This window comes from Chiloscyllium plagiosum, unplaced genomic scaffold, assembly GCF_037043375.1.
Source record: "Chiloscyllium plagiosum isolate Xiang-an unplaced genomic scaffold, Cpla_swu_hap1 HiC_scaffold_24, whole genome shotgun sequence".
NCBI classification, from domain to species: Eukaryota; Metazoa; Chordata; class Chondrichthyes; order Orectolobiformes; family Hemiscylliidae; genus Chiloscyllium; species Chiloscyllium plagiosum.
The window spans coordinates 29,317,747-29,342,493 of record NW_028270162.1 but is presented as its reverse complement, the minus strand read 5'-3'; the positions used below and the strand labels follow the sequence as shown (position 1 = coordinate 29,342,493).

Here is a 24,747-nt window from a genome sequence, read left to right as displayed (position 1 = left end):
TATACGTCAGGCGAAGAAAGGTCAGCTTTGATTCTACTCTCTCCCTAATAATTGAACAATGTCCCAATATTTGTCAGCTGGACTTAAGTGGACAAAGTACCAAAGGGCAGACAGTACCAAATTCTAATTGTACTCTGCCATTGTACTTCATGAATCTTATCATTCATATCAAACATTTATTAACCTAGCTAATAACCTGTAATGGACCAAACTTCTGGATATATTTAATATGCATTACACAGGTAGTAATTGTATCACGCACACTAAGACTTCACTTGAGAAGCTGTGACATCATGACCAAATTGCAGAACTTCAAGGGTCAGAGGTAATGGGTTTGGATGAAATGGTAACAAATTTACTAGTGACCTAAATAGACCTACTTGGTTTGGCTTCACATAGTTTCGACTTATTATTCACAGACTCTTGGAATATCAAGTAATTTAGGAACAGGAGTAGGGCAATACAGCCTCAAGTGTGTTCCACCATCCAAGGAGATCATGGCTGATCTGTGACCTCTCTTCTTATATATGCCGTAGCCCATTTCTCTGAATACCTTTGTGTGACAGAATAATATCTCTATCTCAGATTTAAATTTAACAACTGACCATTCATCCACTGCCATTTGTGGACGAGCGTTATAAACATTAATCACCTTTTGGGTGTAGGAGAACCTCCTAACATCTCTCTGGCTGTAATACTCAGATTACACCCCTAGCTCTAGAATCCCCAACCAATAGAAATAGTTGCGTTATCTTTTGAATTTACCGTTAATACCTTGAAGATTTCAATTAGATTTGAATATATTTATATTTGCAATATAAAGTATTGTGCAAAGATCTCACTTCATACTGCAAATTTTGAGTTATGTTTTTTACGTTGACGGTTTGTAAAGGGACAAACCACTGTCAACATTTGCATGTCATGCTGTGACAGAAAGCCATTAGGTGGTGCTGTTGCTGCACAGTTCACCGTGAGGTGGTATGCTTGCGGTCTTGAAGACTGAAAATCGCTGATTAAGATGGGGTTTAATGTTACAAATTAATTTTGAGAAAACATATACAATCCATGTCTTGACAAATGGTTTCCCTGCTGCTGGAAAAAAAAGAAAAAAACGTTGTTGACCTATTTTCTCAGCTTCAGGTCCAACCTGCTCCAAGAATGATGCCCTGCTCGTGTTTGTTTGATACAGCCTAAAAGTTCCACTTTTCGGTCTTGGGCCTTGCTGAAGACTTTCAGCTCAAATGCCTGAGAAAAAATAACAAACTTTTCAAACTAGCAAATTCCTAATAATTAACGTAGGACAAAGAATGAAAACAATCACAAGTGCATGCATGCAGAAAAGTATACTAAAAAGTGCACAACCACAAAACCACAAACAAACACAAATAGTTAACCTAACACAGTCACATTAGCGCAACCAAATCACAGTGGAGCTCTCAAAAGCCAAAAATTGAAAACATTTGTTTCCTTCAATGCCACCAGTATGGTTGTTGGCTAGTTGCCATTCAGGATTTTAGGTTCTGTTCAACCAGCAACTCTGAAACCTGACTTCAGCTTACAAGATAGTATCCCTTTGCTCAACAGTTCTTCAACAGACCTACAGGTTGTTCTGCAATAACGTGTGTTTTGTTAACGTGAATTCGCTGTAATGCAATTTCCGAATTGGGGACACTGTTTTTAAAGCTCAAACTTTTAAAATGTGTGTTGCTGTAATGCGATTACATCACCAACACTTTCAGCACTGTTTCTATAGCATGATTTTTCTATAATGTGGAGTTGCACAAGAACACAACCATCACATTATAGAAGAACGACCTGTATTAACATCCACATTTATACTGTTCCTACAAAATCCCATTCAGCTTTAAATCACATTACTAAATATGTACCCAAAAAGTTGAGACTTTCAAATGATTAAAACAGTAGGACTGTATATTGACAAACACTAAACTAATTAAACAAATTCATAGTCTAAGACTGTAACACCACCAATAACAAATGGTTCAAAATTCACACAAACATACAGAGTACCCCTAAACGCGCTTGTAGTTTGCAATCCCATGTCCAACTTATTCACCTATGTACAAGTCACACCATCTTAACTTGGAACTATATCTTTACCTTCACTGTTGCTGGGTCAAAATCCTGGAACTCACTTTTTAATAGTACAGTGGATGTATCTATACCAAATGGATGCCAACATTTCAAGAAGGTGATTCACCATTACCTTTTCAAACGCAATTAGGAATGAACAATATGCCGGTTTCCTAGCAGTGCGCACATGAAAAAATTAAAACAAATCTAATAATTGACAAACCAAAATACAATAATTTTGTAAATGGAATTTAACAAATGTTTAAGTGATTTACTTTCAGAACTAGTGGTAACTTCCTATTTCTGTGCTAAATGCATCTAGCTTCTTCAGTCAATAACTGTCACAAATATTCAAATGATTAACACAGTCAAACACCATTTTCTTCTCATTTGTGATTCATACATATGCTTTGATATACTGATATACTATCAAATAGGATTGGTAGGACGTAGGCTTGCATTCACAGTTTTTCTGTAAGGGATTATTTGTGCAATCCAGGAAAGGTGATGGGAAGATCAGGTGATTTACTACTATGTTAAAGAAAAGTAGATGAAGACAGCACTCTGATTTGTTACGCTGCAGTTTGCAGTAGCTTGTGACAGGGTAGCATTGACAGAGACCTTGGAGCAAGTTATCTGCTTGCCCTTTTAATTGGGGAAAGGTACATGCCATAGGGCAGCCTGAATAATTAGTCTTGAGATCATGTATATGTTTCTGCTTCTCATTGTATTATGTAGACTTGGTTATCTGCTTGAGTTTCTTTCATTGTTGGAAAAATAAATTTTAGCAATAATTTAATGACAATAAAATAGACCTGTCATGAAAATTTGGAAAGAAGCCAAGTTGTGAAACCCTACAAGTTAAGCAAATCATTTATCTAAAAAAGTAATTCTATAAAAACATTAATTCTTTAGAAAAGGCACAGAAGTGACTTTGAGGTGAATTGCAGCGTGGAGTCTGAAGGAAGCAAGATTAGATTTTTGATCTTTTGTTGAAGCTGTTTGCTGAATCTTGACATTTCTCTTCTTTTCCCTTGAACTAGGTCAACAGCTTCTTAGAAGTTATTTTTGAAGCTAGCAATGATCAGCAGTTGAATTTATGGACAACAGATATTAGAGAATGTATAAACGCATGGTAAGACTCAGTTTTTTTTGCTTTCCTTTCAACATGTGAATGCTCAAAGTCCATTTACTGTGCATCCTGGTACCATCGTTACAATTGCACAATTACACAGAAATAAATATTCAAAGTCAGATTTCTGGTATCTGGAATATTCTATTCTATAAGTTACTTCTTCAAAGACAAACAGAAATTGCTGGAAAATCTCAGCAGGTCTGCCAGCATCTGTAGAGAGAAATCAGAGTTAACATTTTGGGCCTAGTGACCCTTCTTGTGGACTGAAGTTCTGAAACATTAACTCTGATTTCTTTTCATAGTTGATGCCAGACCTGCTGAGATTTTCCAGCAATTTCTGTTTTTGTTTCAGATTTCCAGCATCTGCAGTTCTTCCATTTTTCTTTTACTTTTTCGCCTTCATTCTTCTCATTAATATGACATTAAGTCTCTTCTGAAGAGCTTAATTAATATACTGTCTTGAGCCCTCACTACTTTCTTGGTGCTTCAACCAGCTCTCTGATTCAACATCTGTTCTATCACATCGCACAGGAGTGTGAAAATGTTTTCTTGTAAATTGGTAACTCAATCAGACATTGTAATAATAAGATGATGAGTGAGTTGATGTGAGTTAAATGAATTATCATGTGGATTTGTGTAAAAGAAATTTGCATATACAAAGCAGGATCTGAACTTTATGTTTTGTTATCTCATTATATTCAGGTCACCACTTTTTAAAAAAAAATAAAGTATTTATTCTGACTTCCCTCTTTGGAACATCCTTGGCCTCAGAACTGGAAATAGTACAATCTGCAGTTTGTTGAAATGTATTTGGTATAAGAAAAAGAAGAAATTATATTTATGTAGCATCCCATCGAAGGCCATAAGATGAGAGAAATAAGAACATTTTCATTAAAAATTGAGTTATTTCTCTATTAAACCAGCAGCAACCTTTTCCTTGTACTAAGTATTGGCAGTTTTGTAAAACAGGGCAACTGTTTTGTAAATCAAATCTATTGTATGTTAGTTGCTGTACACTGCTGTGTTACAACATGACTTTCACTTCTTTAAAAGGATGTTGATAGTCATCACATCACATGGTGAATAGATACATTGGATAGAGTGTTTTGTATTTCAACAAGATTGTTTTGGTTTGTTAAAATAAAAATAAATATATTTAAGTGAGATAGGCTCTGGATCAGCTCTGAAATGTGTGCGTGGTATTTAGATAATATTGCAAATTAATAAAGGTGAAATAGACCTATGAAAGGGGTGACCAAACTTGGGTTGGCATCAAGATCGCCATGTGGCAATGTTTCTAACCTCACCTGACTCCAGTTCTTCCTCCGTTCTTTCGCTGAAATTCTCATCCATGCCTTTGCCACCTTCAGTCTCAACTATTCCAGTGCTTTCCTGAGTGTATCATTTGATAACAATACTGTTTTATGTATTCTGCAGCCCTAAAATGAGCAAAGCTCGCTTCACCTTTTGATCTACCAGCTATAAAGGAGACCCAATATGAAACTATTTTAAGAGCTTTGAAAAGAGATCATGTAGGCCAGCAAGTTGGGAAACCACAGCATTACTCAGTGATAAAAATTATAACCACAAAATTTGTTATGTGACGAACATTTGGAGTTGCACCTTTCATCTATTCAATTTTCAAGAAACTGGGCAGTTGTAATCACTTAAATTCTGTGAAATCTCTCACAAAAACTAAGCTTGCAGTATCACCATTTTAGCAGAGATGAAGATACTGGGAAAGAGAGATTGTATTCTCAGACTAGCAGAAAACTCGACATTGTGTTGCAATAGAATCTGAAGACAATACATAAAAGTGGGTCAAATGCTCTATGCACCTACAAATAGAGCTGCAATGGATTGACTTACTTTGGTCTGTTTTCTCTGAAGGCAGTGACTTTCTGACCCATGGCAATTCTTTGAGTCAAGATGAAGAAAAGTTCCCATCAGCTATTTGGTTGTGATAGAGTTTGATTGCAGCTGAACTGATTCTGTTCTTACCTAATGTCTGCCATCTGGTAGGACTGAGCTTAAATCAGGTATCTGAAAAGTAAACTTGCAGCTTTCTGATGTTTATTGTCCAGTACTTTTACCCATTATTAACCCTTTGGGGAACTGATTTTGCATTCTTCTTCTCAATTGTCCATTGGCTTAATTTGACCTGTAAATTTAGGTAAGTAATCGAGTCTCCCGATTATCAAAATCATAGTTTGGTGGGAGTGGTTGAGTTGTTGAGTTTACTGTTTATCAAAACTTGGACAGATTGAGAACTATTGAAAGAATTTCAGCAATAGAGGATAAAGATTAGGGATGGGACAGTGGAGAATAATAAGCCACGATTTTATTGAAGAGGCATATGGTCTATTCCTGCTTTTCTTTCTAATGCTTTCACAAGAATTTTACATATTCTTTAAGATGTAAATGTAAAAGAGATATCCTTTGGATCTTCTCTGTGTTACTCTAAATTTTTGCACTGAAACTGAAAGTAGTGTTTCATTGAAAAGAATGAACACACCCTCTAGTAATTGAAGTCTGTCATTTTACTATTTAATTTTCAGAATTTATATGTATTATGGACTTGGTGCAGGTTTGATTACATTGTGCTTAGACACGTCTAAGTTTCATGATTTGATTGTGTTAGTGTTGGGGACAGGCAGATCAAGGAGTTGATGCAACTTTTCTTGATTTTGATTTCCTGAAATTAGGCCTGTTAAGATCAGGAGGTGATAAGGACCATGACCAAATGGTTTATGCCCAGTCAGGAATGTATTTATAAAACATGTTACCAGCTCTGCATTATCATGAGGGCTTTGTAACACAGTGGTACTATTCCTACCTCTGGACCAGAAGGTCCAGGTTCAAGTCTCCACATACCATGGAGATGCATCATAATCTGTCCAAACAGGTTAACCAAAAATAATTATCACTGGTTTCATCCCTGGTCTGTGCTGAGTTTGTAATCTCATGCACAAGGTGGTGGTGGGAGGATTACAAACAAACAAACAGTCACAGCATTACTTTGCTTGGGTAAGAGAAATCAACTTTCCTTCTGCTCTTGCTAACTACCGTGTGGTTCCTTTTTTTTTATTTGGGTATTCATTCAGAGATTGAGCTTTGTAGTGGTATTGGTTAAAATCCTTGCTGAGTTCATGCATAAAAATGTTCACTTGTACTGGAATGATTCACTGGACAGGCCTTGCAGGAAGTGGTCATTGTGAATCATGTTTTCTATTTAGGGCAAAATGGTTTCTTATAATGTTGAATGACTTAAGGGAAATCAGTTCCCCAGTTTAAGGATCATGCAGTATATTTGCTTCATGCTGTTATAATCACAGCTGAATCCAAGTGACTGCACATCAGTAATGCTTTTAGACTGGTGTGTGCATTAGGAGATTTCTGGAGCATTGTGACAGTGAAAAATTGTCATAGTCATATATCATAGAAACAGGCTCTTCAGCCCACTATGTCTATGCCAGCCAACAATATCAAAATACGTTAATCTCATTTGTCTGCAATTGGTCCATAACCACCGTGGGGCAGCACGGTGGCTCAGTGGTTAGCACTTCTGCCTCACAGCACCAGGGTCCCAGGTTCAATCCCAGCCTCGGGTAACTGTCTCCCCGTGTCTGCGTGGGTTTCTTCCAGGTGTTCCGGTTTCCTCCCACAGTCCAAAGATGTGCAGGTCAGGTGGATTGGCCGTGCGAAATTGCCCATAGTGTCAGGTCAATTAGTCTGGGTAGGTTACTCTTCAGAGGAGCGGTGTGGACTGGTTGGGCCGAAGGGCCTGTTTCCACACTGTATTGAATCTAATCTAATCTACTATGCCACAACATTTTAACTACTCATCCAGATGCTTCTTAAATGTTGCAAGAGTACTTGTTTCCACCACTCTGTCAGGCAGCAAGTTCCATATTTCTACCACCCTCTGGCTGAATTTATTTTTTATCTCCCATCTTCTCTAAACCACTTACTCCTTGCCTTTAAACTTAAGCATGTTTAAGCTTGGACGTGTCTGCCGTGGGGAAAAGATTCTCACGATAAAATCTGGCTATGCCTGTTATAATTTTGTAACCCTTTCAGTGATCATGGTGACCATGTATGTAGGAAGAGTGTTCAGCTGCAGCTGCAGCTGCATGGAGTGCCTGGAGCTGTGGAAACACTCACTATCTAGCATCCATGATGCTGAGGCTATTATGAGTAGCACATTTAGTGAGCTGGTCACATGACTAGTAAGGGCTACACGGGCAGAAAAGCATTGGGTGGCCCACCTGGAGGACTAGTAAGTGTGGGGAAGCAGTGCAGGAGTCCCCGTAACTATCCTTTCTCAATATACCTTGATATACCTTGTTGTGTACTTTTGGTGGAGGGTCCTCTTGGGAAAGCAACAACAGCCATGTTTGTGGCACAATGGTTGGCTTTTCTGTACAGGTAATTCTGCTATAATGTTCATTTCATCAATGCAAATTGCTATAATGCGATTGACGAATAGGGGACGCTGTTTCTAAAGCGCAAACTTTTAAACATGTGTTGGCTAAAACGTGATTGCTTCACCAACACTAAGTGCTACATTTTATTATACAATTTTTATATTATGCAGGGTCACACAAGAAAGCAATCATCGTGTTATAGAAGAACTACCTGTACAGCAAGTGAGGCAAAAGTCTGGGTTGGCTTTGGTGATAGGGTACTCAATTGTAAGGGGAACTGATAGGCAGTTCTGTGGCAGCAAATGAAACTCTCGAATAGTATGTTACCTCCCTGGTGCCATGGTCAGGAATGTCTCAGAATGGCTGCAGGACATTCTGCAGAGAGAGAATGAACCAGTCAGTAGTCATGGTAGATGTCGGTTTCAATGACATGGGTAAAACAAAATGACGTTCTGCAACAGGGATTGAGAGAGGTGGATCACAGATTGAAGAGGAAGACTACTAAGACACTAATTTCTAGCACTTCCAGTGCCATATGTTACTTGAGTATAAGGACAGGAAGATAGGACAGATGAACACCAAAATTGGAAGTGTAGTGGACAGCGAAAACGGTTACCTCAGATTACAATGGGATCTTGATCAGATGGGCCAATGAGCTAAGAAGTGGCAGATGGAGTTTAATTTAGATAAGTGTGCTGCATTTTGGAAAAGCAAATCTTAGCAGGACTTATACACTTAATGGTAAGGTCCAAGGGAGTGTTGCTAAACAAAGAGACCTTGGAGTGCAGGTTCATAGCTCCTTGAAAGTAGAGTCGCAGGTAGATAGGATGGTGAAGAAGATGTTTGGTATGCTTTCTTTTATTGGTCAGAGTATTGAGTACAGGAGTTTGGGAGGTCAAGTTGTGGCTGTTCAGGACATTGGTTAGGCCACTGTTGGAATATTGCATGCAATTCTGGTCTCCTTCCTATTGGAAAGATGTTGTGAAACTTGGAAGGGTTCATGAAAGATTTACAAGGATGCTTCCAAGGTTGGAGGATTTGCGCTATAGGGAGAAGTTGAATAGGCTGGGGCTGTTTTCCCTGGAGCGTCGGAGGCTGAGAGGTGACTTATAGAGATTTATAAAATCATAAAGGGAATTGATAGGATAAATAGACAAAGTCTTTTCCCTGGGGTGGTGGAGTCCAGAACTAGGGGGCATAGGTTTAGGGTGAGAGGGGAAAAGATATAAAAGAGACCTACGGGGCAACTTTTTCACTGAGGATGGTACGCGTATGGAATGAGCTGCCAGAGAAAGTGGTGGAGGCTGGTACAATTGCAACATTTAAGAGGCATCTGGATGGGTATATGAATAGGAAGGGTTTGGAGGGATTTGGGCCAAATGCTGGCAGGTGGGACGAGATTGGGTTGGGATATCTGGTTGGCATGCACGAGTTGGTCCGAAGGGTCTGTTTCCATGCTGTACATCTCTATGACTCTATAACATAAAGCTAAAAGGATGGTTTAGGAAGGAGGCTTTTAGATTTTTGGATCACTGGGGCTGCTTCTGGGGTAGGTGGGACCTGAACAAGCTGAACAGGTTCCACTTGAACCAAAATGGGTCCAGTGTCCTTGCTGGGAGGCTTGATACTGCTGTTGAGGATGGTTTAAACTTATTTTGCAGAGGGATGGGGCACAGAGCACATATAAATTCAGGCACAAGGTCCAATCAGCTATAAAGATCAACATCGTTTCATTTTACTTTATTTTTGATGTGGGCTGAACTGGGAAGAGGACTGTCTTACAATGAAGAACCGAGGAAGGAATTGCTTACTTTTCAAAAGCATGTTACCGAAACTCATTTAATTTAACTCATTACATTGTTAACTTTGTAAGAGTGGAAGTGTAAGAGCAGATAGCACAGCTCCAGTGAGTGTAAACAAAGTGATATTCGGCCAGCGAAGGGTCACTAATTGGTATGTGGAGTTGTGACCAGTTGTGGATGACAGGCCATTAGCCTGACAATAACTATCTGATTAGCGTTAAAAATCACACAACACCAGGTTATAGTCCAACAGGTTTAATTGGAAGCAAACTAGCTTTCGGAGCGACGCTCCTTCATCGGGTGATTGTGGAGGGCTCGATCGTAACACAGAAATTATAGCAAAAATTTGCAGTGTGATGTAACTGAAATTATACATTGAAAAATTGATTGTCTGTTAAGCCTTTCATCTGTTAGAATACAGTGATAGTTTCACTTCTTTCATGTGTAAATCACAAAACCCTTGTTTTTAAAGTTGCACTCTCGGGTTAGCTGTTAACAATGGTGATAGCTAGACAATATATTGAAGGTGTTAACCCCCTGTGTTCTCTGTCTCTGCCATGATGTTTAGATTGATTCTAATCTAAAAAGTGAGATAACAGAGTTTTACATAAAATCATGCAGTTTTTGAGCTCAGAGTTCTACATGAATGTATGCAGTTTTTGAGCAAAGTGCAATGTAACTCTGCAAGTACAAATTCACCACACAAAATATATGTGTGCATGTGCATCTTTGTCCATCTGTGTGTGTGTGTGTGTGTGTGGGGTGAGTGCAGAGTGTCTTAAGTCTGTGAGGGGGTGCATGTGTGAGTGTGGAAATGTGGGTGTCTATAAGGGTGTGTGTGGGTGTCTGTGCGCGCGTCTGTGTGTACCTGTGTCCATGTGTATGTGAGAGTGTGTGTGTGTGTGTAGTGCAATGGTGATCATCTGTAATGTGACATGAACCCTAGGTCCCAGTTGAGGCCCTCCCTATGGGTACCGAATTTACCTATCAGCCTCTGCTCGGCCACTTTCCTCTTCTGCCTTTCCCGAAGTCCACCTTGGAGGATGGTCACCCGAAGGTCCGAGGCTGAATGTCCTGGACCACTGAAGTGTTCCCCAACTGGGAGGGAACCCTCCTGTCTGTTGATTGTTGTGCGGTGCCCATTCATCCGTTGTCATAGCCTTTGCTCGGTTTCCCCAATGTAACATACCTCCGGGCACCCTTGCCTGCAATGTGTAAGATAGACAATGTTGGCTGAGTCACATGAGTACCTGCCATGTACAAGGTGGGAGGTGTTCCCACGCATAATAGTGGTATCTATGTCCACAATCTGATTAGCTGATTATCTGATTAGCTATTGGATAGTTGAAGAGCTTGTGCATACAAATGATGCTGGCAAAGCCTTCAGACTGTTAAAAGGTCAGATAGTGTGTGTCTTTCTCTCTCTCCAATACAAAACTTGAAGCCAAAGAAAACCAACTGTTTTCTCCCATGTTTTCTGTTAATCTGAGTCTAATCAGTCAGTCAGATAAGTTGGGGACTTTGTTAAAACATTTCAAATATTATGATGACTCCAGAAATAGAGTGGCTTGATTTTCAGCACACTGATGTCCCAGTGAGGCTTGACAGCTCAAACAGAATCATCACATTGTGCATCTCCATCGTATCCATCCTAAGACTATAATGCTGTGATGATGAGTTCCAACTCTTTTGGCTTATCTTAGCAACTAATAGGTAGTGAGCTTTGGCCTATTCTACACCCTTTCAAAATCTCAATATTAACTACCGTGTGATGAATCCAAACCTGAGCATAATATTCCAACTAAGGACTAATAATAGTCTTTTGCCATAATACAATTTGTTGTGTGGTGAGGGTTAGTGAATACATTATCTATATTCAGAAAAGGTATACAAGCAGAAGCTAATGGCCAACTACCTGATATCAAGGGATATGGGGTAGTGTGGGAAAATGGCAAAGAAATGGAACATCAACCGTGATTTCATTGATTGGCAGCGCAGACTTAAGGGCAAATGACCTACTGTTCCTATTTCTTCATTAATCATCCTGCCAATACATGTAAAATGATTGAATTTATTATCAGAAGTAAAAGTAAGAATTATCTATACAATAACAATCTGATAAAAACAGTTGACTTGGATTCAGACAGAAGGAGAAAACTCTGCCTAATCTTGACTCCTTTTAAGAAATGGCAACCTAAGTGAATTGTATGAAACTGCATCGTGTGTTGTACTTTGACTCATGTGTTGTACTTTGACTTATAAAAAATAATTTGATTAAAATTTCACAAAAATGTATTAATTTGATACAAAATTATAATGAAGCATAAGTAACAGGAATGGATAAGCAACTCAGTAACTAGGAAATGAATACTAATCAGAAAAATTATGTTATTGTGAAAGAAGGATGGATTGTGATACTTCAGGTTTTGTAGGTGGTGGGACTATTTCAAATTTATATAAATGACATGGAATTACAAGTGGTTAGAATTGCAAATAAAAAAAGCTAGGGGATAGCAAAATTGAAAGGGGCAGCTCCAAAAGTTTAGAAACAATTGGACAACATAGGTAAATTTCAAATGTTTATCTGGGGAATTACTCAGAACTATTGTCTAGATAACATTATTACTAAAATACAGACTACTTTTCTCATTGGTTAATAGAAACAATCCATGCAAACTGCCCTAGTAGAGCAAGCAGAGTATGTTGGTTACAGTTTTTCATTCTTGAAATACACTTAGCATTCAATTCCAGGTTACAAAATCAACTCCTGTTGGCAGGAGAATCACTGTCAATCTTTCTTTTCCAGTGAACGGTGTATGCACCTGCTTATTCATTCAGCTAGCCCTCACTGGAAGTCAGATCCCACAGGGAACAATTATGTCAATTCAGATTATTGATGTTTCGTGAGATATGATTGCTGCCTTTTCTGAATGGTCACTTTTGATATCATTGGTGAATGTTTTAAAATTACAAATTGCAAAAATTAGTTTTGTTTCTTTGACCACACAGATTGTAATCCTGCAGAATGAGGCTTCCTGATTATGAGAAAGTGAGGGACATCTTATTTGTGGATCAGCTTTTCTGGGCTGTTCCCCATTTGGGATAAGCAGAAGGTATACTGAAGAGAACTTGCTGCTCACGAATGATGCTCCTCAAAGATGTCTCGATCCTAACACAGATGTCCGACAGCATTTGTGCATCTGTCACTTGTGTGCACGTTCTTGTGCAGGGGCTTCATGTTCTTAGCCTTGTCTCTGTCACCAGTTCTCCTTCACCACAGTTCTTGGCAGATCAACATTAGTAGAAGCCTACGTGTTGAGGTTGAGACATAAGGGTCCCATCATTGTCCACTCTATCAATCAAGAAGTTACCAGAAGGCAAAGCCTCTTCACCCATCAGATCCATGGAGAGATTCTGAGCATATTGACATTTTTTTTGAAATGTTCTTTTAATTGTGATGTTAGAAACCTTTTAAAATCCTTAAACTAGAAAACCCCCAAAAATGCCAATGTAACACTTACTCACCAAGAAAGGGAGACAAAACAATTAGGGAACTGTAGGCCAGTTGGATTAACATCTATCATTGGGAGAATATTAGAGTATTAGATGTAGTAATGCAGCAGTCAGAAATACATAATATAATTGTCCAGAGTAAGTTGGCTTCATGAAGGGAAAATCATGCCTGACTATTTTGTTTAATTTCTTTTGAGGGAGTGCCAAGCAGGATAGATAAAAGGTGAGCAGTAGACTTAATATATTTTGATTTTCAAAAGGTATTCAATAAGAGACTACACATAAGGCTACTTGATAAGATAGGAGCCCATGGCTACTGTTGAGAAACCAGTATTATAGAGGTCTACAGCACAGAAAAGGGCCTTTCTGCCCATCGAGTTTGCACTAATCATAACAAGCACCCAACTACTCCAATCCAATTTACCAGCCCCTGGCCCATAGCCTTGCACACCTTGGCATTGCAAGTGCACATCTAAATACTTGAAATGTTATGAGGGTTTCTGCCTTGACCAAACAATACAAGCAGAGAGTTTCAAATTCCCACCACCGTCTGGGTGAAAAATATACTGTCGTCACATTCCCTCATCTTGAATCTATGCCACCTGGTCACTGATCCCTCTACCAATGGGAAAATGTTCCTTCTGTCTACCCGATCTATACCCTCAAATGTTTATACGTCTCAATAATGTCACTGATCAATTTTCTCTGCTCTTAAGAAAACAACCTCTATTCGTAACTGAAACTCTCCAATGTAGACAACATTCTGGTAAATCTCCTCTGCACCCTCCCCAGCGTAATCATATTCCTTCTATAATGTGAATTCCAGAACTGCACACAATACTGTAGATGTGGCCTAACCAATGTTTGATACACTTTTCATAGAATCCCTACAGTGTGGAAACGGGCCCTTCGGCCAACAAGTCCACACTGACCCTCTGAAGAATAACCCACCGAGACCCATTCCCCTGCCTTATTATCCTACATTTACCCCTGACTAATGCGCCTAACCTACAGATTCCTGAACACTATAGGCAATTTAGCATGGCTAATTCATCTGGCCTGCACATCTTTGGATTGTGGGAGGAAACTGGAGCGCCCAGAGGAAACTCACGCAGAGAGAATGTGCAAACTCCACACAGACACTCGTCTGAGGCTAGAATCAAACACGGGTCCCTGGTGCTGTGAGGCAGCGGTGCTAACCATGAGTCACTGTGCCGCCCCAAGCATAATCTCCCTGATGTTAAACTCTGTGTCTCGACAAATAAAAGCAGATGTTCATCTGCCGATTTAACCACTGTATCTTCCTGTCTTGCTACCTTTATAGGTCTGCGGGACATGCACACCAAGGTCTCTCTGATGATCAGTGCAAACTATGGTCCTACTGTTTATGTATTCCCTTTCCTTGGTTGTCCTACCCAAGTATATCACCTCCCACTTATCCAGATGGAATTCAGTTTACCACTGATCAGCAACTCTGACCAGCTCATCTGTATCCTCCTGCAACCTAAGACTATCCTCCTCACTATTTATCACTCTACCATTTTTTGTATCATCTGTGCGCTTACAGATCAACCCTTCAACACTCCAGTCTAAATCACTGAAGGGTCTCAACACCAATTCCTGCAGAACCACACTGGCTGGCCACAGCCTTCCAGTCACAAAAACACCCTCAACCTGAAATAACTCCACAGAGGCCAGTATCCTGCCACCAAATCAGCCTTTATTTACACATGGAGAGGCCTTGACACTGAGCCAGGTCTCGGAGTGAACAGGATGTCTGACACTTCTGTTCTTTTGTTTTTAACAGTGAATTTCTTGTTTATTTTTTTTTAAACCCCCACACTACCACCTAAGTGCGGTAGTGCTTATTTTATCCCCAGCACCCATGGTGTGTGTGCGCAGGTGTGAAACACAGTGAAGGACACAAAGTGCATGAATTTTTTATTCAATTTCCACCACCAGGAAGATAGGAAAACACCCGGGTGGCCAGTGACAAACACTGCCTTTCACATCAAAGGGCAGTGCTGTGTGATCAAAACAGTGAAAGGAGGGTAGGGACTAAATCAAAATAGACACTTCTGTTCTTATCAGTCAGTCAGGGCTCCCTGATTGGACCAGAGTAAATTAGAATCCCTATAGTGTGGAAACAGGCCATTTGGCCCAAAAGTCCACACCGACGCTCTGAAGAGTAACCCACCCAGACCCATTCCCTACCCTATTACTCTACATTTTACCCCAATTAATGCACCTAACCTAAACATCCCTGAACACTACAGGCAATTTAGCTTGGCCTGTTCACCTATCCTGCATGTCTTTGGATTGTAAGAGGAAACTGGAGCACCTTGACGAAACCCACGCAGACACAGAGAATGTGCAAACACCACACATACAGTCCCTGAGACGGGTCCCTGGCACTGTGAGGCAGCAGTGCTAACCACTGAGCCACTGTAACAGCTCCAATCAGGGAATTCATTCTGAGGTGCACCTGGCTGACCTCATTACAATCATTACACAACCCTCACCCTCTGTTTCTTCCCACTTGGCCAATTCTGGATGCAATTAGCTAAATTTCTTTGGATCCTGTGGGCTCTTACCTTCACTATCAAAGACCTGGGTCGAACTTATCAAAAGCCTTGCTGAAGTCCAAATGGATTATGTTACCTCTGACCTTATTTTGGATAAAAGGTCATTAAAAACAGCTGGAAATGGTTGTGCATACGACATTATCCTGATCAGCTAGAGGGCTCTTGTGGCACAGTGGTAGTGTCCCTACCGTTGTACAATGAGGCCCAGGTTCAAGTCCTACGTGCTCCAGAGGTATGTCATTAACATTTCTGGATAAGCTGGTTAGAAAATATCAATCACAAGGAGCTGCTGCCAAGTTCTTGTGTTGAGACGGCTGGCCACCAATAACTATGACTATTTCCTTTTCTGCTAGGTATGAATTTACCCAACGGGGAGTTTCCTGCCAACTCCTGACCTCAATCTTACTTGATCTCTTTGTTGTCATACTCAATCAAATGTTGCTTTGACAAAGGCAACCATTCTTATTTTAATTCCAGAATTCAGTGTTTTTTTTTCATGTATGGACAAATGCAATAAGATTTGGAGTATGGCTCCTGCAGAACCCAAAGTGAGCATGTTATTGCTGAGCAAGAGTAACAGCACTGTCAATGATTGAGAGCAGACTGATAAAATGGTAATTGGCCAGTTTGTATTCTTCATGCTGTGTCTCCCTCGGACATACCAGGGGAATTTTCCACATTGTTGGATGCATATCCATCTATAATTGTACTGGAACAGCTTGCCTTAACAATTCTACACAACTGTTGTTTATAATTTCAGCTGTTAGCATTATTTAGTTCTAGACATTCAAAAGCGAATAAACAGATTTTGGATTAAATACAAGAAAATACTGGAGAAGTGCAGGTGGTTTCATAGTATCTGTGGAGAGAGAAACAGAGTTAATGTTTCAAGTGTGATATCTCTAGAGTTGCGAAAAAGAGTTATATTGGACTTTAATTGTTATCTCTGTTTCTTTCTACAGTTACAGACAGACTTACTGAGTTACTCCAACATTTTCCATTTCAACATTCATAGCACTTTTCGTTTATGTACTTTGGATGTTTTGAACATTCAATGAAATAGTTTAAAGTTGAGTCTTTAAAACAAAGTGTATTCACATTTTAAGAGCTTATTCAAGAGAGAAGGGAAAAATGAATAGAGGTTTGAATTTATACAGCATATTTCATGATAACAGACCAATTAATAACCAAGAAGGGTTTTAAGTGTTATCATGCAGGAAACATTGCCAACAAATTTCCACAGGAAAATGCAATAATGACCATGTTATCTACTATGGGGCTGATTTAAGGCAAAAATATTGATCAGGGAAATCATGGATAAATTTTCTGTACCTCTTTGAATTTGTATGTGTTCATTCTTCAGAACTGAAGAAAGCACACTGGACTTGAAATGTTAACTTTGCTTTCTTTCAACACATGTTGCCAGACCTGATGAATTTCACCAGCAATTTCTAATTTCCAGCATCTGCATTCTTTGTTTTATTTATGACCTGAGGAAGTGAATTTACTATAGCGAAGTTTGTGGATGACACAAAAATAGGTGGGAAAGCAAATTGTGAGGATTACAAATGGTCTACAGAGGGCCATAGATAGGTTAAGTGAGTTCGCAGAACCTTGAGACATGGAATATAATATGGGTTAATGTGAGGTTATGCACTTTGAGCTTAGAACCCCTGCAGTGTGGAAACAGGCCATTTGGCCCAACAAGTCCAATTAGGACATGGCCAATTCATCTAACCTGTGCATCTTTTAGATTGTGAGAGGAAACCGGAGCACCCCCACGTAGACACAGGGAGAATGTGCAAACTCCACATGGACAGTCACCCGAACCCGGGTCCCTGGTGCTGTGAGGCAGCAGTGCTAACTACTGAGTCACCGTGCTGGCCTTTGGCAGGTAGAATAGAGGAGCTGAATATTATTTAAATGGCGAAAGACTGTAGAAAGCTGCAGCACACAACATTCTCATGCATGAATCTCACAAAGCTAGCCTTCAAGTTCAGCAGCTAATAAGGAATGCAAGTAGACTGCTGCCCTTTATTTTAAAGGGAATGGAGTATAAAGAGGTTTTCCTAAAACTATACAAGGTCTTAATCAGACCTAATGTCGAATGCTGTGAACTTTTCATCCTTTTATTTAAGCAAAGATATATTGGCATTGGAGTCAATCTTTTCTGGATTGCCTCTGGGAATGGAAGGATTTTCTCATGAGAAGTTGAGTAGTTTGGTCCGGACTTGTTGGAATTTAAAAGAATGAGTGATGGCTTTATTGAGGGGGAGGTAATGGCCTAGTGGTATTATCACTGAACTGTTAATCCAGAGATCAGGAAATATTCTGGGGGTTCAAACCCCACCATGGCAGATGTTAGAATTTGAATTTAATAAAAATCTGGAATTAAGGCTCTAACGATGACCATGAAATCATTGTTGGAAAAACCCATCTGGTTCACTAAGATTAATTCAAGATGGCAGCAGAGTAGGACGCTTCAGCCAAAGCTCATCCACTCCACCTGTTTCTCTTTTTTTCCCTTTTTCTTTTCTGTCTTTGTGTTTCTTCTTTCTTCTCCCGGTGTGATGTCCTCCCAGCATGGCGTAGGAGTCTTTGGGTGTCCTATGGTGCTCTCTCAGCACCCTGCGGTGGTCTCTCAGCCAAGAGAAAGACTTCTTCAGCGACCCATGATATGTCTCTCAGCTCAGCGTCCAAGATGGCCAGTGGTGAGAGCGAGGCCCAGCGCATACCCGGCAATCGGAGACTGTGAGCGGGTTCTGCTCAGACATGTTCTGGAGGCAGCAGGAGGAGATCAGAGCCGGCAGCTTCAGCGGCAGTAGCAGCAATGATGGCATTGCGGCTCAACATAGTAAGCACTAGTAGTGAGGGACGCCCCGGCATCTCCAGCAACGGCATCAAGGAGTCACAGCTGAGGTCTCCTAGCGAGGGAGATTGAGGCCCTAGAAGGCATAATCAAAGACTGTTGAACTTTTAACTTTATTCCTTTATTTTTCTAGTTTATGTTAAGAAGGACTATATGAACTATTACCTTATTTCTTTATTTTTCTACTTAATCTATGAAGGTCTGTAATGCTTAACTTTGATCCTTTTACTACTTTGTACCTGAATCTTTTATAGCTAGGTATGTTTGTACCTAACATGGCGCCATGTGTGGCAACATTAGACACTTGTCACTTTACTCCTGTACTTCGGTACTGGAATATACGTGACAGTACAATGTAAATCTGAATCTAATGTCCTTTAGGGAAGGAAATTGTCACCCTTACCTGGTCAGGCCTACATGTGGTTGATTCTTAACTGCCCCCTCGAATAGGCAATAAATGCTGGCCTAAGCGGTGCTCTCATCCCATGAATTAATTTTTAAAAACGAAGTATGTAAGATTAATAGGGTACTTGACAGGGCAGATATGGAGAGATCATTTCCTCTTGTTGGACAGTCCAGGACCAGTGGAGAGAGTTATAGCAGAAGAGGTCACCCGCTAAAGATAGAAAAGGTTTTTTCATTCTCAGGGTAAAGAGACTGTGAAATTCTTTACCACAGAGTGCTGTCGAGGCTGAGTTATTGAGTATATTTAAGACTGAGACAAACAGATTTTTAGTCAGTAAGGGAATCAAGGGTTACGGACTTAATGCAGGAAGGTTGAGTTGAGGATTGTCAAATCAACCATAATCTAATTGAATGGCAGAGCAGTTGATGGGCTGAATGGCCTACTTCTGTGTGCTTTGGTCTTCTGGACTAACCCTGAAATAAATTGTTAAAATAATACTGTTCCATTTCAGTAACTGCTCCATTTCAGGTATTTTCATGAATGTGAATAAACTTGGTACCTGTTAATGACTTTTGTATTTTATCGTTGAACTACAGGCCAGTATCTACAGTCAATGTCAACAGTGAAATGTTAAACACAAATGACTTAAATGAGCAAAAATTTCAAAAGATTACAATAGATTGCACATTTTAAAAATAAAAATAATGTTTAAATCTGGAATTAGAAGTTCTGAGTGAAATAAAGGAATAAGATTTTTGTTTTGCAGTTATCTCGATCAACGGTGACAATAGTTGCCTCTATGACAGGAAATTCAGGAAGCACATGTTGGTCTGCAGGGTTTGTATATTATCTGGGCCTCCTGACTGCCTCAGTGAGAGGCTTTTCCTGTTATTCAAATACTGAGAACTGTGTCAGCAATTAATCATGGTGAGATTTACAGAACTCTGCACTCGCTCTTCTCTCAGCCGCTTTTCTCATGTTTCCATGAATTAGATGCACATTTCCTGACTAACTGTGTGAAAACTAATGATAGCTTGACTTGGCCCAGACCCCACTGACGCACAGATTGTCTGTAACCCATATCCTGAACACTTTGCTTCTTTTTCCAAGCCCTATTTGACATGTTCACGGTGTCTTGAAATATAGACATTCGCCTTCCAGTGTGACGTGAACTAGTAAAGTTTAGTATTTATTTTGGCACCTCATGATTGAGATGCAGTAATAATTCAAACATCCAATTTGTAATGAGCTACAGAAATAATCTTTTTCTGAGAGTTATTTAATGTATTTGTGTATCAGTAATGAATAAAACACTATTTTTAAATAGAAACTTCTATCTTCATTCATTTTCTGTCATGGTTGCCAGTTCCATACAACAGCTCGAATGTTGAGGAGTGTAAGTGAGGGCTTTGGGTTTTGCTTTGTCGCTAAGCTAGTCAGACCATTATTTAAGCCTAAGTATTAATAAGTTTCTTTACTCATATGTTCTATTCCTCTTTAAAGCTAATCAATAATGTCTTTGATGAGAAATATAAATGAGAGACAGCTTTTGTGGCTATAGGCTCTTTATCAGCACGAGCCATATAACTCTGGGTTTAAAAAAGTAGTGAGAATGCCATCACCGTTCACTTTATATGACTGTGCTGCTTTTAGTAGCAGTACTGCGATATTAATGGGATGGCGCCAAAAATAGTTCCAAGGTGCATCCTCTGAACATAGCTCCTGCTGGGAGCTATCGAACAGATTTACTCATTACGGCTTGGAAACAGCTCAGGTTTACCAATGCTGCCTTTTTCTTCATGTAAAATTATTTTCCAATTACGATTATTGCACTTCAAAGAAAATAATACATACTTATTGTCTTTTGCTGCTGACGCATTGGAATCCATCTGGCCAGCATCAGAGCATCAGCCTATTATGGACTTCTATTAGTAGTGCACTAATATAAACACAGAGTCAAAAAGTGTGGTGCTGGAAAAGCACAGCCAGTCAGGCAGCATCCGAGGAGCAGGCGAGTCAATGTTTTGAGCATAAGTTCTTCATCAGAAATGAAGAGCTTATGCTCGAAATATTGACTCACCTGCTCTTAGGATGCTGCCTGACTGGCTGTGCTTTTCCAACGCCACACTTTTTGACTCTGATCTCCAGCACCTACAGTCCTCACTTTCTCCTAATATAAACACAGGCAGATTTAAGGACATTTCATGCTTTCATGGGAAAGTAGGAGGGAATGTGCACAAACAAAAACAATTAGGCCTGACCACAATGCCGCACAGTGCTTCACTCAGTCTGACTGTGCCAAATGTGAATATTTTTGTGCAGGAAAGGACCAGGGGCAAGAAGTCTCTCAGGAATTGGACTGCATGTAACATCCACATGGGAAAAGGAGATGGTTGATCCCGTTGAATGGTTCCTGAACAAATTCAGTTTTTTTTTGGCAGGGAGCCTCATTGTTGGAAGGCTCAAAACAAGCACAGGTACATGGCTTAGCTGACAGTGAGATGGGCTTTCCCGGTTAGACCTGTCCTTTATACTGAGAGACATTCCAGCTCTGCAAGATTCCCATGAGGTGACTGCAGTTAGAAAGAGAGCATTAACTACTTCCTTTTGGAATGTCCCTTTACAGAGCAGATGTTGAAATAGCTGCAGACGTTTTTATCCAGTTCATCTCTATCAACTGTCTATCATAGGACTAAGTGGTCCATGGGTTGTTCCCAGGGATGCACATTGAGCTGGGCATCAGCTATCACTGGAAGACCGAATAAATGGTGAAAGAAGCTCTTTGATTTGCCTAAGAATTTCTAGGAGCTATTAATGACTGAGTGTTGCAGGCTGGTATGTTGCAAGGTCCGGAACTATTTTTTTTGAAAATGAACAAAACTTGCACAGAATCTTAAAATTTTATTGCACCAAAGGAGGCCAATCAGCTCAATGCATCTATACAGACTCTCCAAATGGATATTTCATTTAATGCTATTTCCTGCCTTCTCCCCATAACACAGCACATAGGAGGTGCCATTGCAATGGCTCTACGGGGTAAGGCTAAATCATATAACAAGAGACTGGAAAGCAAGTAGAACCTCTCCAGCTGTACGCAGTAGACAATGCTTAATGTGAAACGGAAATGTGCATTGTAAATATAATCTGTAATGGCAAGTGTAGTGAGTACCTTATGTACTATATTCAAAGATGTTGATCTGTATTGCACTTTATGATGTCAAATTTAAACTGTTGTGTATTTTTAGAGACTTTATAAATAGAAATATTTTGGGGAACAGCATAACAATGGATGTTATCATCCTTTACTATTATTTTATCAGTTAACTGAAAAGTACCATTGTCAGACCAAACCAGTACCTCACCTAAAAGGAAGTAGTGGTTGAACCTGTAGTAGGAGAAAGCTAGCAGCAGCAGAAATCAGTACAGGGAAGTTCACTGTCATGATCAATTACTGACATTATAGAGTCAGCTAATCACAGGTATAATAAATAGAGCACAGTAAGTGGTTACACTCTTGCAATGTCTATCTACTATTTATACAAATAATCTGAAGATCTTTTCATCTAATTCCACTAAAAAGGTATAGTGTTTTGTTTTTGATTTCTTGACGTTTATTTCCCAAGACTTCTGTAACCATTGTCCCTTTATTTGAGCTGGTGTGTGCACATGCAGGTATGGAATCTGAAAAGTCCAAATCTGTTGTTCAAAGCCAATGGTTCATGGCAAATCTGAAAAATATGATAATCATGAGATGTAAATGATGTTATCTTCCATTTGCTCCAAAGGACCATTTACTTGAATCTTTCAGGTTTTTGGACACCTTCTAGATACCATGAAATCTATGGCATTTAAGACAATATTAAACTGCATGAAGTGTTTCAATTTGTTTTATTTCAGGTCTGATGGAGCTGATGTGGAACTGCTTACTGCTCCCCACTCCAGCAGCATGCAGACAGTCTCTGTTGATGGAAGCACAGATTCTGTACACCAAGGTAATGGACAATTTTGGGCAAATTTTCTCAGATAATATCATTCAATGGTGACAGAAGACTGCATTCAAATATTGAGAAGTTTTAAAAACACTAATGTAATCCCATATTACTACTGTGCACTGAGGCATTGATGTGTATTCATCCACTTACATGTTCCTTAATTGATATCTTGACTGTCTAATGATATCTTAATGAGTGGAATCATGTACAGAACCTCTCTCCAACTGTATTATAATATTAGTTTTCTGTCTTCCTTAAATTATAACTTAAAATTTTGCTTTCTCTTTACATATATTCTCTCCTGTCTTTGAAGGTTCAAATTACTTTGACTTTCTGATGTTAAATGCAAATCTAAAACCATTTATGTATTCCTATTCTGCCTGGATGTTGTGTTTTGCAGGGCAGGCTGGGGTCATTCTTGGGGCCAGCAAATTTCCTGGGTTGTTATCTTTGTCCTTGCCTGGCACATACAAATCTCTCAAAACGACTTCACTTTGCTAATCTGAAGGGTTGCTTGAGCTGCTTAAAAACTCCAGAGAGTCGATTTGCTTTAGAATTACATCTGGCAATTTTGTGTTCTTAGTTAAATTATTTATATAAGTAAATGCTTTCAAATGCTATGGCGGAACTTTAGAAATAGAAATGAAACACAGGCAAGCCTAAATTTATTGTGTGCATTTCCTGTCCCACACCAGTATGTTTAACCCTTAAATGCTTACCGCAGTGGCCTAACAATCTCCTTAGTTGTAAGGCTAACTAGAGATAGACAGTATTAGTGATGTGCACATTTTAAGTATTAATTTTAAAAGTAAGGATGTTTCATATTGTTTAATGCATATTTATCAGAACTTTATACAAGAAAAAAAACAAACTCTCCAACAATTTAAAATACATTGGACTATATACAATTGACCTAATCATTGATTCATCCTCATTTCTAGTGATTTGGACTTTGGAATCTTGAAAATTACATATCACAGTACCATAGCAACATAATAATACATTATATTTCAGTCCTTTATAAAGCAACTCTCAAGACAAGCCATCATTTGCTTCTACCTTGGGTTTTAAAATTTTGATTTGGTGAAAAAGTCAAGATTTAAATCAATTGAGAAATTTCTCAGCAATAATAGATACTCTCCAATTGACGTTTAGGAGATCTTGTTTAGACATAGGTACAGTAAATTAAATTGATCTTGTTGCAGAGAATATAATGTAGAACAATTTGGCTAAAGAAATAGCAAAGAGCATGTCACCGGAGGGAGTGGTTTATAGGTCTCCTGATAGTATATGCCCAGTGGCATGTGGTATGTACGAAGAAATAATGGAGTCTTGTAAGAAAAGTACTGTAATAAACATGGGAGTTTGAATGAATCAAATTGATAAAGATAACTTGCATATAGGATTGTACTGTATATTCAGGACAGGTGTTTCTTTTTAGAACATTACATTCTGGAACCAACTAGGTAATGTGTATGAGACAAGATAAATTAATCACCTTATTAAAGGCTCCTCTTGGCAAGAGTAATTGTAACGTAGTGGAATTTCACATTTAGTTTGAAGATGAGAAATATGGGTGTGACACTAGTGCCTGACTCTTCTTTAAACTTGATTTATGAAGACAGAGTTGTTTAAAGTGAAATGCAAAAAAATGATTAAAAGATAAAATGGTGGTGAAGTAGTGGCAGCCATTTAAAGGGGATGGTCCGTAACTTTTGACAAAGGTATATTTCAGTGTGAAGGAAAGACTTTTGAGAAGGTTGCCCATCTGTGACAAACTAAGAAAATAATATCAACTTGAAAGAAAGGTTATGCAATGCTGCAAAAAATAGTGATAGACGAGAAGATGGACAAAGTTCTAGAAACCACTGAAGGATAACTTTTAATAAAATGGAGAAATAAGAGTATGAGAGCAATAGTAATA

At 39.2% G+C, this 24,747-nt stretch overlaps 1 protein-coding gene across 5 annotated transcripts in view; it reads left to right on the top strand.

Moving 5' to 3' along the window:
- sh2b3 (SH2B adaptor protein 3) overlaps positions 1 to 24,747 on the top strand; it is a 193,847-nt gene that overhangs the window by 124,739 nt on the left and 44,361 nt on the right. For all 5 annotated transcript variants that reach the window (XM_088000013.1, XM_088000010.1, XM_088000012.1 and 2 more), the window contains exons 4-5: positions 3,138 to 3,229; positions 22,729 to 22,823. In XM_088000013.1, the coding sequence (XP_087856139.1) occupies positions 3,138 to 3,229; positions 22,729 to 22,823 (187 nt within the window). The remainder of the gene's footprint in view (positions 1 to 3,137; positions 3,230 to 22,728; positions 22,824 to 24,747) is intronic.